Here is a 15082-nt window from a genome sequence, read left to right on the forward strand (position 1 = left end):
TATATTTTTGCTACTGGTTTTCCATCATGCTTTCAGACTTTGGCCAGTGAGGCTGTGAAAGTGGTATCAAATTTCCTTCTAGAGCTTTTTTTTCTCAGAATCAGATCACGACATTGTCTGGAGTTCACATCAGAAAACAGTTGCTCTTCCCATGTCAGACGTGTTCGGACCTCCTGGAAATCTTTTCAGTTTGGTTTGGTTCAAGACAGGAGTGGTGTCGGGTTCGAGCGTGCAGGAGAAATAAAAGAAACCTCATCAACACGCTCACTTGATTGCTTTGAAATCTCCAAACAATGATGGGCTCTGTTCACACACCGGCTCGATTGAACACTGTTATCGGGATAAGGCAGAGAAAAGTCAGTTTAATGTCCTGTCCAGTCGATCCAAACTTTTGTGCTCTCACATAATGCTCATTCATTCATTGAACCTTGGATGTCACGTAGATTGTTATAGAAAACATTAACTGAAAACTAAGGGTGGGCGATATGACTGTCGCGCTGCTCTCCTTCTCCTGCGTCTTTGGGCTTGTGTCATCGTTGAGCTCATGCGCGCTAGGGAACGTAAATGGGTCAAACGTCGCTAAACCACTGTTATCGTGGATGGTATGATTATGGCACAACCCAAGTGACAACTAAGATTTTAGTGGCTTTTGAAGTGTGCTTATTTGCATTATTATTACAGATTTTTCATGCTCATTCAACCCATCTGACCTCTGACCTTTCGATGGTGTAATGTTTAGTATGAACCTGTACTTTTGCTGATGAAATGGATTTAAATTCACATTAGTTTTTATAAAGATGAGTCCAGAATAGTCCGCCCTACCATTGCATTGTGTTAGTTTGTTCTTTGAATCTGCCCACACATTCATGTCAATTAGTGACACGTATGATGCCAGAGCCTGGAGCTCACAAGTATTACATTATTTCTAATGTCAAACAGAGGCTGTTGTCTGCTCAGGCACAGTCCTACAATATACTCTCTTGTAGATTAACCGCAGGCAGCCTTTGCTTCCTGAGCTGAACACAACTTTTAACTATCAGTTTGACCATCACCTCTGCACAGTGCATTCACTTCTGATTCACTATTGTAACAATCAATTCATTTTCACAGTAACAGTGTAGGGATCTGTCATGGCAGCCAATGTAAAGACATAATGACACAACAGTGTAGGACATACTGGCTGCTTGCATTTTTTATAGGCTGCAAATACAAATCCTGGCTAATATAGATAATACTCATTTTTGTGGTGTACAGTGCATCTCATAGTATTCAGATACATGCTAAATATTCAATGATTTTAATATATGACCAGGTTAAAAATTACATAAGATATGGAGCTTTTGTCTTTAAACATTTGGTTGAAATGTCTTCAAAAGAGAACAACAAGTTTGACTCTGTGGCGGGATTCAGCGAGACCACACTGCCAACACACTGAGTTGACAGTTGATGTTGTGATGAGATGACTTACAAACCTGTTATCCTGGGTTATTATGTCTCCTTTGAAAACAGCCATAAATTATCCCAAAGCCCAGTGAATGTTTTGAAGTTGAAGGCTTTAGGTGTGGTATGTCTGAGGCAACAGAAACACAATAAGAATAAGCTTGTTCATTTGTTCACTGCTTGCGCATTGTCACGTCTACTGGAATTCCACAGATGGGAAATTTACTCTTTTAAAGCATTTTAATGCTGCGTTTTACTTCAAACGGGTCTTGGTAAGGGTTTTTGTCATTGCACACTAAAGTAAACATCAAACAACTTTTTTCGAACCTATTAAAAATGAACAATATATTGTTTTTAAAAACAAATAATCACTACATCTACCTCTTCTTTCGCATCTCCGACTGTCTGGGGAAAAGGAAAACTCCGGAGCAGAAGGTGCCAAAAACGACAGAAGAGTGTACAACCAATCACGTTGCGATCTCTTATCGTGTTGTGCCCTCAACCATAGCTCCTTTAGGTGATGTGAAATACAATTGGGGAAAAAACAAAAAACCCAAACAGATAAATTTGACTGGTCATTTGTTGAAAATCAACAATACATTCAGCAAAAATGAGGTACACATAGACATTGACTCCTTAATTCTAATAAACTATATATGATGAATGAAAGTGATATTTTAGTTAAAATGTTTGTTATCTTGTGTTTCTACAGCAATGGCAGAAGCCCACCAGGCAGTGGCGTTCCAGTTCACCATCACACCAGAGGGTATTGACCTGCAGCTCTCCTACCAGGCCCTGAACCAGATCTACCTGTCTGGAGTACGAGCATGGAAGAAACGAGTCAGCCGCATCAGGGTGAGCATGATGGGAAATCTCTATCTCTCTCTGTGTGTTTGGTATGATGGAGCTGAATGCACACAGCCTTATTACATGGTGTGAATTCCCCATTGTATAGGTTAGGAAAGCTGAGCCTTCCCTGACATGTACTGACATGACTATTTTCCTCCTACTGGAGTGACAAAAACGCAGCTGTCCATATGAGCTTCCCTGTGCATTCAGCTCAACTCCTGTTGTTTGTAATGTGCCTCATAATTAATTCTGACTTGACCTTATAATCCTGCCAGTCATGTGAGCGATTGTCGTGAGGCCAAACATTGTATAAACTGTATTATTTATTTCTTATCAAGTTTACAAAATTACCTCCTCAATGACAAATCAGTTTTTCAGACTCGGGGAATCCAGAGGTTTCTCAAGTTAACCCTTGTTAAGGTGATCAATGTCTCACTAATCACAATCCATGTTGTTTCTTCTTCTGTGGTAACAGAACAGGGTGATCAAGGGAGTGTACCCCGCCAGCCCTTCCTCCTGGCTCTTTGTTGTCATAGCGATCCTGGCCACCATGTACATGCGCTCAGATCCCAGCATGGGCCTCATCGCCAAGATACAGCAACACCTGCCGCTGAGGTACACAAAAACACACACAGCAGGAGTGTTTAGATCAGGAGCGTCTTCATTAGGAGAGAACAAATAAACAAAAAGAGTAGAAATGTGAGCGTCATCGATATTTGAGGGGGATGGGGCCAAAGACACTGGTGATGGAGGTGATGAGATGAAGAAAAGGCTCCGATGAGCTCGATCTAAAGGTGAATGGGGTGGATAAAAAGGAAATGCATCTATAGGGAAGAGTTGATTTATCAAGGACGATGGATCATTTTTTGTTTGTAGACAGGAATAATGACTTTAAGATCACTAAATGAGTGACATTACATAAATTCAAACAGTAAATAGTGCTGATGATCATGTTGATGTTGTCTAAATTGACGATGCAAAGAAATTATTAGATCACAATGTATAATAGTTGAAAATGGAGCAAGACGGATAAAAGGCGGATATCGGCGGACTGCAGATATGTCACTTTGGTGTACAGATCAGCCAATAAGTAACAAGCAACTGCAGTATGTCCACCAGAGGGGACAAGTGACTGACAAGTTGATCATTACACTGTAACTGGTCCCTCTCATTACATAAATCAGTCACAGTAAAGAAAAAAACGAAGGGATTTATACATCAGCCAATGAATTGTTATAAGTTTTTGTAAAACTTTTCTAAACAAAAATCCAGTATTGGTCAGAATATCCAGTCTTATAAGAGTCAGTAACAGGTGACAGGATTAGGATATAAAGCTGATGAATCATTCTGGAGCAGTGTGGGTGTGGTTTCTTTTACCTTTCCCCTACTTCCTTCCCACTCTCATCACTTAATTGCTGCTTGAGACAATTTCAACATTTGCTGACTCGCCGTCTACCTCATACACAAACCTGTTACTTCTCCCCCGATAATGAGTGAGTACATATTAGTTTTTCTTGTCATCATATGCAGTATCATGTGAAAGACTGAGAGCTGCGTTGCATTTGACTCATTGTTGCTTTAGAACATTTGTCCATGAAGGACAACGGGAACTTGACAAGAAAGTATGTTGTTTTTTCATACCTAAATCAATATTTTCGGTGCTTCTGTTTGTAGATACCTGGACTTTGGCACCTCAGAGTGACTTCCAGTGATTACACTGTGGTCACACTGATTAATAGTCATTCATTTTTAACAGATACTGGAGAAAGGGACATGACCATGACTACAGACTGAGTCGCAGTGGTTCTGTGCAGTTTAATATACCTGAAGCACGACAAAGAATAGCACAAGATATATACATTTTTATATCACTCAGTTCTGTTGATCAGCAGTAACGTATACAAATAATATTTTTGTTATTACCTTTGTATTTAAAACTCCTATTCCCATGTTTTGCTTTATTTCATTGCATATATTCTTTAATTTAGTTTATTACATTCTGTCTATTTTATTTTTATATAAATTTTAATGCCGTTGTGTGATTCTAAAAAAAAAAAGGAAAAAAAGCTCAGAAATTAACTTCCTCATTGATCAAAATATAGAATTGGTGTTGCTGTTTTTCTTTCGTCATGATATGTGACATGAGGAATGTGTCATGGGTATATTGTAGAAACATGCATTTTTGTCTCCTGCGGATGTTACTATTATTTAAGGAAGTTAATTTGCCTTCTTGACCATTTCAGATTACTGTCCCTGGCTCTGTCATTGGTCTGTGTACGCTTATCTTTCGCTGCCCTCTGCTGGTTGTAATGGTGTACACATTTGGACAGATAAATGCTAATCTACAGTTTATGGTCCTAATCTGGCATTTGAAACCTGATCTTCCTCAGTTGGCAACACTTAACTTTGTCCATCTATGAAGCATTAATAAGCTTCAAATAAACATTTAGTAAATTTAATTAAGAAACAGTAATATCTCTATTGACTCCACTAACTTGTATATATTTACTTTCCCTATTGTCTTGTCCAGTCTCCACGTGTCCCTCAGTTCGCAGGGTCAGACCATGTTGTCAGCGCTGGTCTTCAGCACGCTGCTGTGGCTCTCCCTCATCCTCGCCCTAAGGTTCTGCCTTAAGCTTCTCCTCTCCTACCACCAGTGGATGTTCGAGCAGCATGGCCGCATTTCCAACACCACTAAAGTCTGGGTGGTAAGACAGACTTCTGCCTGATATCACTGCTTCCTTCTGTCGTCACGCTGCAGAGGTTGTTTTAGGTCTCACAGACAAAATTGCTGCTTTCATATAATTTTGTTTACTGGTTGTGAACAAAACTATAACAACACGTTGATGCATTTTATCATCACGTGAAACAGATGGGGCTTTATGAAATGACAGTTTAAACATCTTTTTATAGTTGCTCATAGTAAACAAATAGGTTATGTTGGAGTGAATGGAAATGTCACATATCTGTCTCTCTTTGTTTCTCACAGACTCTGTTGAGGTTGTTGTCGAGCAGGAAGCCTCTGCTGTACAGTTATCAGACCTCTCTCCCTCACCTGCCTGTTCCTTCCATCAAAGACACACTGAGCAGGGTGAATGAACACACCTGTTCACGTTAAGACACATTTACATGCATATCTTGCATTCCATGCACATGTAACCTACAGTATAACCCTAAATGTCAGAAGTACATTTTGACTGTTGCTTTTTCTCTCTCAGTATCTGGAGTCTGCACGTCCTCTGCTCACAGATTCAGAGTTTAATCGGATGATGGAACTGGGCAATCAGTTTGAGTCTAGTCTGGGAAACCGTCTCCAACGCTACTTGAAACTTAAAGCTCTGTGGGCCACGAACTATGTAAGTGTACTCACTCTCACTCACACATGTCTGTCACCAACCAGTAGCAGAACAAGATGCAACACTGGGCCCCTTCTCCAAACCTACAGCTGCAGCAGAGAACCATTTACAACTTGACATCCTCCTCAACCTAACTTTACAAGAATTAACAATGACCAACACTGAATTAAAAAGGCCACTGACACCACAGAGGGCAATGTGTGTTATCCACTGCACACGCCAAGTTTTGAAGTAGGTGTCAGGATTTAATGTTCCCTCACAACTGCAGCCATTTATGAACACAAGGTTCCAAACTGGCATCTGCTCTGCATGATTGTTTAAGACCTTGGTTTTCTTTTTGAAACTCCAGTGCCTGCACATATTGAGCATATTGACATATTTTGTAACATTTAGAGAATAGTTTCTACAACAGAATTGTTTTTGTACTGTTATGGCCCACATCCCCTAAAGCTCCACAAGTGTCTCTTACCTGTAAATGAAAGTGATACTCTGTCGCATTTTCATTAAAACGGATTACAATTTGCTGGAAACCTCGTACTATATAATAGTTCTTTGTTGTTAAAAGAAACACTGAAGTATTTTATCATTTTGTTTGAAAGACTAAAAAACAAATTGTTGTGTTCCAGGTGAGCGACTGGTGGGAGGAATACATCTACTTGAGAAGCAGAAGTCCTATTATGGTCAACAGCAACTACTACGGCATGGTAACCAGCTGCCATACCAATTTTACAACATAGGAAAAAAATGATAAATCTTTAAAATGTTTCATATCTGTTTGTAGCAGAGAAAATGGATGGAAGCATCTCTCTTATTCATGAGCTCTACTGCTACTTGTCTTTCCTACCTGAACTCCTCCTCCCTTTTGTTCTTATTTATTCAAAATCATAGATACATCTTGTTTTAAATCTGAATTCCTGTGTATGTGTGCCTGTCTAGGACTTTCTGTATGTGACCCCAACCCCAGTGCAGGCTGCCAGAGCAGGCAACACCATTACTGCCCTGCTGCTGTACCGCCGCAAGGTCAACAGGGAGGAACTCAAACCGGTAGGACTGCACAGTGTGTGTGTGTTGTGGGAGGGGTGGTGTCTTTGTAAGGGGTGAAGTGATTTCAGTAGTGAACTTGTCTGACACACACACGCGCACACACTTCACAGACCAAAGAGAAAACATTGTTACATAAAGCATCTTTGTTGCGTCGCAACTTTCCTCTGCTGAATAACGGTAGATGTACTAAAATCTAAATATAAATTTAGCCTCTTAAGCTCAACAAAAAAATTGTTACTGTTGGATGATACTGCTGCATAAGTTCCTTTAATACATTTTTCATCCAGCATGGTAGATGAATACCATGGCAACACATTTTTACAGTATAACAAAGCACAGAGAAGGCTGTTTTTAAAGAACGTGGATTAATTAACTTGAATTGCAGAGCTCACTCTCACTGTTAATTACTTAAGTGTCATCATTAGTCATAATTTACCAGCGTTGACTTTCAGCCATGCTGGGGGCATGACTCTGTGATTCAGTTGTTTGGTCAGTCCATCACTGTGGTCCAGGTTCAAATATTATCATGGATTACCTTGGTACAGTATGTGAGTCCCAGAGAATGGCTCCTGCTGACAATGATGTCACGATGTTTCCTTTTGCACAACAACCCTGAGGTTAACAGTTGTGGTTTTGACTAAAATGTCTCAACATTGTTGGATAAATGGCCATGATATTAGGAACAGACGTCCATGTTTACCTCAGTATTACATGTGATCCAGTGACTTCTCTTGAACATTTTTCTTGCTAAACATCAGCATGTAAGCATTATGCTGACTTTAGCACTTAGCTCGACTCACCTCTGTTCCTCAGATCATGGCTGTAGATTCTTTTGATGAGTTGACAGGAGGCGAAATCACAGAAGAATGTGTCATGACTCTTTGGACTTTACTGTTTTCATATCATTTCTAGTTTCATTCGACCATGCTTTATTGGCTTGAATTCCATAAAATGTATGTCATTTTTTATGTTCCTACGATGCCTGTATATGTTTATAACTGCATATGCATCAAGTGAAACCAACGAGTGTTACATTAAACAATTAATATCAATCATTAATATGTGTGTCTCTGTGTGTCAAGAGTCGTGTTCCAGGTACAGTCATCCCTCTGTGTGCCGCCCAGTGTGAGAGGATGTTCAACACAACGCGCACTCCAGGAGACGAGACTGGTAACACAACACAGCACTTTCGTACCCTGAGCTAGTCCTCCTGGAATCAACTAGTAGTAATAATAATAATAATAATAATAACTTTCATTCATAGATGTCTTGTGTCCTGTAAAAAGAGAATATATATAACTAAAGTAGAAATTGATTAGAAACCAACAACACACACGGTAATAGCCTTGTCCTCCTTGAGCTAACTTAATTGGCAAGCGTCAACAAAATGTGCTGTAGTTGGAGCAGACAGTAGAAATGACTGAGCCAGTGGAATAATCTTCCTTTCCTCCACAGATGTACTGCAGCACTGGCAGGACAGTGAGTTTGTGGCGGTGTACCACAAGGGGCGCTTCTTCCGTCTGTGGGTGTACCGGGCAGGCCGCCTGCTGACCCCCAGGGAGATCGAGTACCAGGTCCAGAGGATCCTGGATGACTCTTCACCCCCCCAACCTGGAGAGGACAAACTGGGAGCTCTCACTGCAGGCGACAGGTAGGAGAAGTGTGGTGGAGTGCAACGGAATGTGTTTGTTACTCGTGCATTGTGTCTCTTACCTGTAGACCTTAACCCTTTGTAATTTGGTGTTAATAACTGAATGCATGGCTTGCTCTTGGTAAGTGTTAAATGTGAACAAAAGGATTATACCAACAACAGAGATTCAAGAGTTTGAGATGCTGTTTCTCACATTGAAGTTGGCGGGTTGTCCACTAACCTGTAGGTCAGTGGTTCAATCCCCGGCTCCTCCACCCCGCATACGAAAGTCTCCTTGAGCAAGACGTTGAACCCTAAATTGCACCTGACAGCTGTGAAGGCAGCGCATGAATGACGTGTGATGGAAAAAGTGCTGCACCAGAGTTTACTATCCACACTAGCCTCGGGCTTTCAGACCGTTTACATTATATAACACACAGCCAGTGGTCTAATAACAAGCAAACTGAAATCTTTCACAAGCAAAGATGGAAACTAGATCACAGGTCAACAGCATATGTTTGTACTCTGCTAGTGCAGCGTTGTGGCGGCGTAACATGAAACGCAGACAGGAAAGCGTTCCGAAATCCATTTAGTGACTCGAAACCTAATCGAGTCCATCTGTGTTCTCCTCTCAACTGGAGCTCAGCCCTGTGATCTCTCTATGGGAGCAGGCGCTTGTGCACATTTAAGCTTGAGCCGAAAGCCTTCAGTATTTTACAAGGTCGAGGTTAAAGTCACTGTGATTGGATGATGTTATTCTGTATTCTCACTATGTCCACCACCACCACTGTTATTTAGATCACATCATCACACTTCAGTACAATACACCAGCATGCCTCTGGCATCAGACATCGGTCTGCCGTAAATACAGTGTTTCACTTTGGCCTATGTCGGGTTGTTCTGTTTACAATAGAAGACCTTATCGACCACGTAAATGCTGTGTAAATGCTGCGTAAATGCTGTTTCAGGCAGCCACTGTTTTCTGTACGTTTCACCGGCAGGTATTTTACATTTACAATGTGTTGCAGAATTTTCAGCAAATTTCAAAAATATCAGTAAAAGACAATTAGGTTCATTAACTGCTTTTTTTTTTTTTTATAGATTAGATTGAATGGCCATCAGCAGAACCTGCACCTTCTGCTCCTCTTTGTTTTTCTTGTAACTGCCAGCATCGGTATAATGCTGCCACTCACCTTTATATTCATGTTACACCCAGTGTGTGGTACAGTGACAAACCAAGGAGACGAACACGTGCTGACTGGATCCTGTGATTTGTCAGTTTTTGTTTGTTTTTCCAGATCCAGACTTTCACGTTTCTGTGTCCTTACGTGCCCCATGAAGTAGCAAGGAGCTCCAGTGCTCTCCGAATATGTAAATTAGTCAAATAAGTTTCTCAACGGTATAAAGTATGTGGGTTACATGGTGTCTTTATATTTTATTATGTGTTCCTCTAGGTCTAAATTATCAAATCAATCACTTTCATATCTTTATTATTGTAAATGTTACAGCATTAGGCTTTGAATATACATAGCACATTAACACTAGTCTTTATTGTGCTGCTTTGTTATGAATCAAGATTGTGGAGCTTGTTGACAGCCCTCGACATTACTCCAAAAATATTTTGCTTGGTCGTCCATACAGTGATCAGTGTTTCCCCTAGGTTTACTGGTTTGGGGGGGGGGTTAGGGTTAGGGCTCGTTAGGGCTAGGGTTAGGGTTCAAAATAACACTTCTTTAAACAATCTTTCATACAGGAATGAGGAATAAGGTGTATAAGGAAAGTGACCTGAAATTACTTCTGCTTGACATAATATGTAAAATACAAAAAAAATAATTATATTATATATATTTTTTTAAAAATTAAAATCAATTTGACATTTCAAGGGGGGCTGGGGCTCCCGTTGAGGGGGCGGGGCGCCCTCCCAATTCAATGGTAAGGGAAACACTGGTGATGGATGAGCTGTCATGAGCTAAATTAAAGTCTCTGCAGCTTGGTAGACACATATATGATGTAAAGGAATCGTGAACCAAGAAAGAGAGTCATGTTTGTGTGAGGTGTCATACTGATAAGACAAGCTGTTGAAACCTCACAGGGACAATCATTTCCTGGAGGAGTTGTGTTAGGCTCAGCTTAGACAAAGGGCACATGACTCATGCACAGACAGCACGCCTAGGTTTGCCTGTGGACAGGAGAGATAAGAAAGCATTTTCCTGAATTTTCTGTAAACGTGGAAGTCTCTAATAACTTCTAACTTTATTTCACTTGTATCCTGGTTCGGCTGCATCAACTAAGAACATTGCCAGATTCACTATAAACAGTTAAAAACTGATCAGATGTTACTACAAAACAAATTTAATCAGCAAAAATTGCATCTTAAAAGAAATATAAGTTGCTGCCATGATACGGACACTAATCATAATGAAGAAAGCCAAACTAAATCTTGGCTGATCTCATAGTTGATTGTGTCATCTAAATCATGAAAGGACATCTGCTATTTCCGCTGGGATGAACTCTTTGCTCTTTTCTTTTGGGTTATTAAGAAGTGTCTTGTCAGTTTTTAGCTGCATTTTGCAATTCCGTATGCAGATGTTGGCAATGCACCCATGATCACAATGATAACGATTGTGTGTCACTACTATTTATACATCTCTTGCTCTTCCCAGGATTCCTTGGTTTCAAACGAGGAAGCAGTACTTTAGCTCCGGCATCAACAAGCGATCGCTGGACGCAATCGAGAGGGCGGCCTTCTTCGTAACTCTGGACGATGAAGAGCAAGGCATGAGGGGAGAAGACCCGGCAGGAAACCTGGACCGCTACGCCAAGTCCCTGCTCCACGGGAAATGTTATGACAGGTAAGATGGAGAGAAAGAAAGTCCACAGGTGTTCAGAGACCGCTAGAACCCTTGAGATCACAACCAGAGATTCGTCATCTTGAACTCTTAAGGTGCTTTTTGGTTAATTTGCACGGAAAAGGATTATTTAAACTGGATTAAACAGTTGAACATCCTACTACTGGATGTTCAATATCGTACCTTCAAAATGTTCTTTCAAACATCCCAGTCAATGAAAACACATCTCAGTCTTGAGTATTCACACTTGAAGGTGCATCATTTTAGCAAAGTACCCACATTGGCTGAATCATCCGAAAAGTACTGCTCCTAAATACCACTGCAGAGTTGGTAAGATGTTGTATAAAATAAGATTAAGGGAAAAAATATTCTTTCTATCAGTTTGATCTATTATTGATCTATTTTCTGCATGTTTACATGAATCACAACAGGCTTTAATTTCACTTAATGTGGCCGCCTGTCACCACTACTATTTTGTCTGCATATCCTCCTATTGTTTTTCTTATAACACAATCATTGGGATAGGAGTGACTCTAAAACACTGAATAGATTTTTCCTTTTTTTGGCCCTAACCCTTCTATAGGCTCTGGCTTCACAAGACATGAGAGTGGTGTTGCTTGATGCTTCACAATAAATAGTGCAGTAATGCGCAATGCATTCATGCACCATTAAAAACATAAAGGAGAAAAAGTACAACAAAAGTGCGTCTAGGGCTTAAAACCCCATGAAATAAAAGGGCAGGTTTATCTTGAGTCTTAGGCGATGTTTTTTTTAAGAAAATGTTCCTGGCTGTCAGCGACACGGGTGGATAACAGCCTCAGTCAGCCCAGATACGGAGGCATATGGGCTGAGGACCCTAAACATATGTATTATGCAAGAAGCAACCCACCATGATGTCGCCAATCTGGTTGTGAGCTTCCAATTTTATGTCTTGAGTTTCGCATATTGACCAGCGCCATGTTGTTTTTTTGCAACCGGACGTAGAATGGTTCTGACTGCGACTCCTTAATGTCCAGCTGTCCTCAGTCTGTCGCACTCTGTCCTCCTTGCTGCAGCCTCTTATGACCCATTCACTCACTCTCTTGGCAGCAGCAACAACAATCTGTGTCTCACAGTTCAGGACAACGAGCCGATGATTTATGTTAAAATATCAGGTACTTTTAGTCAAACACTCGTTCGTAATCGGAGCCGCTTCTCTCCACGTCATGGTATAAACCCTGCCCATTATCAGATACTCGGTTATGATTGGACCAGCAAGATTTCTGCCAGAAGGAAATCACTTTTCAATCGAAAAGATCCTAATCCAGATGTAGTCTGGCAGAGCAAATGAAATGAGCTCCCAGAATTCGTCTGGCTCCCAGGCTATCTATTCACATGTAACTACTGAACCTTTATTTTTTTTCAAAAAGGATCACTCAAAGTGATCTTTAATGTCAAATACTAACCTCAGAAATGTACAGTGGGCTTGTTTTACTGAAAGTTGATCCAAACCCTGTTCAACACGATCGCCTAGACAACAGACCACACCCACCTGAGATGACGCATGGACAGAGGTTCAACACTCTTTCACTTTTCAACTCCACAGAGGCCAGGGAAACTAGGAAAACAAAAATAATATTTATATAGAAGTACCACCACCTTGAGATTTATATCAGTGGTTTTATGTCAAATGTTTCATATGATATAATAATAATTGAATATTTTTTTCTAAATACATTGCCAACAATGCATTCTCTCCCATCTAATCCCTCCCGTTGCTGTGCTGTGTTTCTCTTCCTGTGTCCCAGGTGGTTTGATAAATCATTCTCTATTGTGATCTACAAGAATGGGAAGAGTGGACTGAATGCAGAGCACTCCTGGGCTGACGCACCCACTGTGGCTCACCTTTGGGAGGTGTGTTTGTCTGTGTGTGTCTGTTTGTTTTCATGGGCTAGTGTTCGTCTTATCAAATCTAAATCTCTGCCACTGCAATATCTCCAACATAGTCTCTCACTCCTGTGAGAAGAAACATGACCTGTACCCATTGGGCGGCACTAGCTGTCAACACCCCACTGCATACCATGCCTTATCTTTACAAAAATTACATCATGCAGTATTGAAGAATAATTTAAACGAGATTGAGACCATAAACTCTTCAGGAAACCGTTCACTGAAGTTATTCAATAAAATTTGACTTGTATAGCACCAAATAACAACAGACATTATCTCAAGGCACTTTACATAGTGATGTCAAATCCTCACAATATTACAGAGAAACACAACAGTTCCCACTATGAGCAGCACTTGGTGACTGCAGGAAAAAAACAAACCCTTTTATAGGAAGAAATGAATAACAGAACCGGACTCAGTTGTGGGCGGAACATCTGCCTCGACTGGTTGGGGTGAGAGGGGAGAAATGGGCGAGAGAGACAGGGAACCGTTGTGTAACCGTTGAGATGCTCAGTGCATGATGGGAGTTCAACCAGTATTCTAGACCTATAGCAGCATGACTAAGGAATGATTCAGTTATAAATGTAGCTGTATAATGGGATGTTTGCAAAGTTTGTCATTTGAAAAAATTGAGGAGATGGTACATCATCATCTGATGGTGATGTGAAGGGCACAGGAAGTGGTTTACTGAGCAATGGAACAAAGGCAGAGGATTTGATGACGCATTCACCCTTTTCAAGAAGCCTTTGTGTACGTGTGCGGCCGGCTGTCCGTTGCTGCTGCCGTGGGTGACAGTCAAGAGGGAAAGGTCACATGTTAATTTGCGGGGTTAATTTTCCAAGCACCTCGGGGGCATGCTTTTAAGTTTTTGACTTTTAGAAAAAAATGCTGCTGGTCCTGTTTTGGTTGGTAAACTCTGCAGTTGCTTTTTAGTTTAGACAGACAGAAACAGAGTTTTGGAAACAATAACGTAGTCGCCCACATTCTCTTCCTGACTGGGTTTGTCAGGCACGAATCAACCCCCAGCATTGAACGCCACGAAGAGTTTCTAACACTTAACGTTAGTCACTGTTCCACCTCGGTGTCGGTCCAAACAAACAAATCCCTGCTATTCCTTGATTGTGTTTTTTTTCCACCTAAACCACCAACTGTAGAGTTAACAGTTTGCTTCCTGAGCGTGGACATGAATGGAGATGAGTGTGTTCAGGTGTGCTAGCATGGACAGATTATTTCTGATACGGAGCTAAAACACTCATCATTATTGTTTTTAAATGCTGTTGTAAAATGAATATGTGTGGACGTAGCCTTGGCGTGTATTTGTAGTGTGTTGCTGTGTATCGGTGTGTATTTGGATGTAAATATGAGCATGTTTCTTCCCCTCTTCAGTACACCCTGGCCACAGATGCCTTCCAGCTTGGCTACAATGAGAACGGGCATTGTAAAGGTGAGGTGGACCGCTCACTGCCCCACCCTCAGAGGCTTCTCTGGGACATCCCCTCAGAGGTACACGCACCCAGGGAAATGTGTATGAATGTGTATGATTGTGGTCGTGTGGTATGTTATAAACATGCATGAATGTTTTCACTCTTTTACTGGACCATATTAGCAGGTACAAGTCCCTTATGTACCTTTACTTTAAGGTCAGTTGATAAAGTAGGATTTAGTACAACAGGTCATTATTATTACATTTATGCTCTGGTGCAGACTTGGTGGAGGAACACATATGGGCGACGGCTCAGTCATTACCTTTCACAGGGAAGGTGGATTCTTTCATTTCAGTTGGAACGAGCACAAATTCAAGTTTGACTGTTATACTCGGAGGAATGTTTTGGGAACAATAATTGGCAGATCCAGAAAATGAAAACAAGTAGCAGCTATCAAAGGAAAGAATAAACAATTGACGGATTTGCAACTCTATTCAGCCTTCCTCCTTTGGCTTCACAGCAGAGGTGTGGCTAACCATACTGCACTGAGAGGGCAAGCAT

At 40.9% G+C, this 15082-nt stretch overlaps 1 protein-coding gene across 1 annotated transcript in view; it reads left to right on the plus strand.

The window, feature by feature from the left end:
* The window catches only part of cpt1a2b (carnitine palmitoyltransferase 1A2b), a 40929-nt gene that overhangs the window by 3930 nt on the left and 21917 nt on the right, over nt 1–15082 (plus strand). Inside the window, exons 2-13 of the mRNA XM_035614266.2 lie at nt 2153–2295; nt 2765–2904; nt 4820–4997; nt 5279–5380; nt 5508–5645; nt 6272–6349; nt 6582–6689; nt 7772–7859; nt 8145–8340; nt 10983–11171; nt 12956–13061; nt 14484–14600. Of these exons, the coding sequence (XP_035470159.2) occupies nt 2155–2295; nt 2765–2904; nt 4820–4997; nt 5279–5380; nt 5508–5645; nt 6272–6349; nt 6582–6689; nt 7772–7859; nt 8145–8340; nt 10983–11171; nt 12956–13061; nt 14484–14600 (1581 nt within the window). The 5' untranslated portion in view covers nt 2153–2154. The remainder of the gene's footprint in view (nt 1–2152; nt 2296–2764; nt 2905–4819; nt 4998–5278; nt 5381–5507; nt 5646–6271; nt 6350–6581; nt 6690–7771; nt 7860–8144; nt 8341–10982; nt 11172–12955; nt 13062–14483; nt 14601–15082) is intronic.

Source organism: Scophthalmus maximus, chromosome 17 (genome assembly GCF_022379125.1).
Source record: "Scophthalmus maximus strain ysfricsl-2021 chromosome 17, ASM2237912v1, whole genome shotgun sequence".
In the NCBI taxonomy this organism is placed as follows: domain Eukaryota; kingdom Metazoa; phylum Chordata; class Actinopteri; order Pleuronectiformes; family Scophthalmidae; genus Scophthalmus; species Scophthalmus maximus.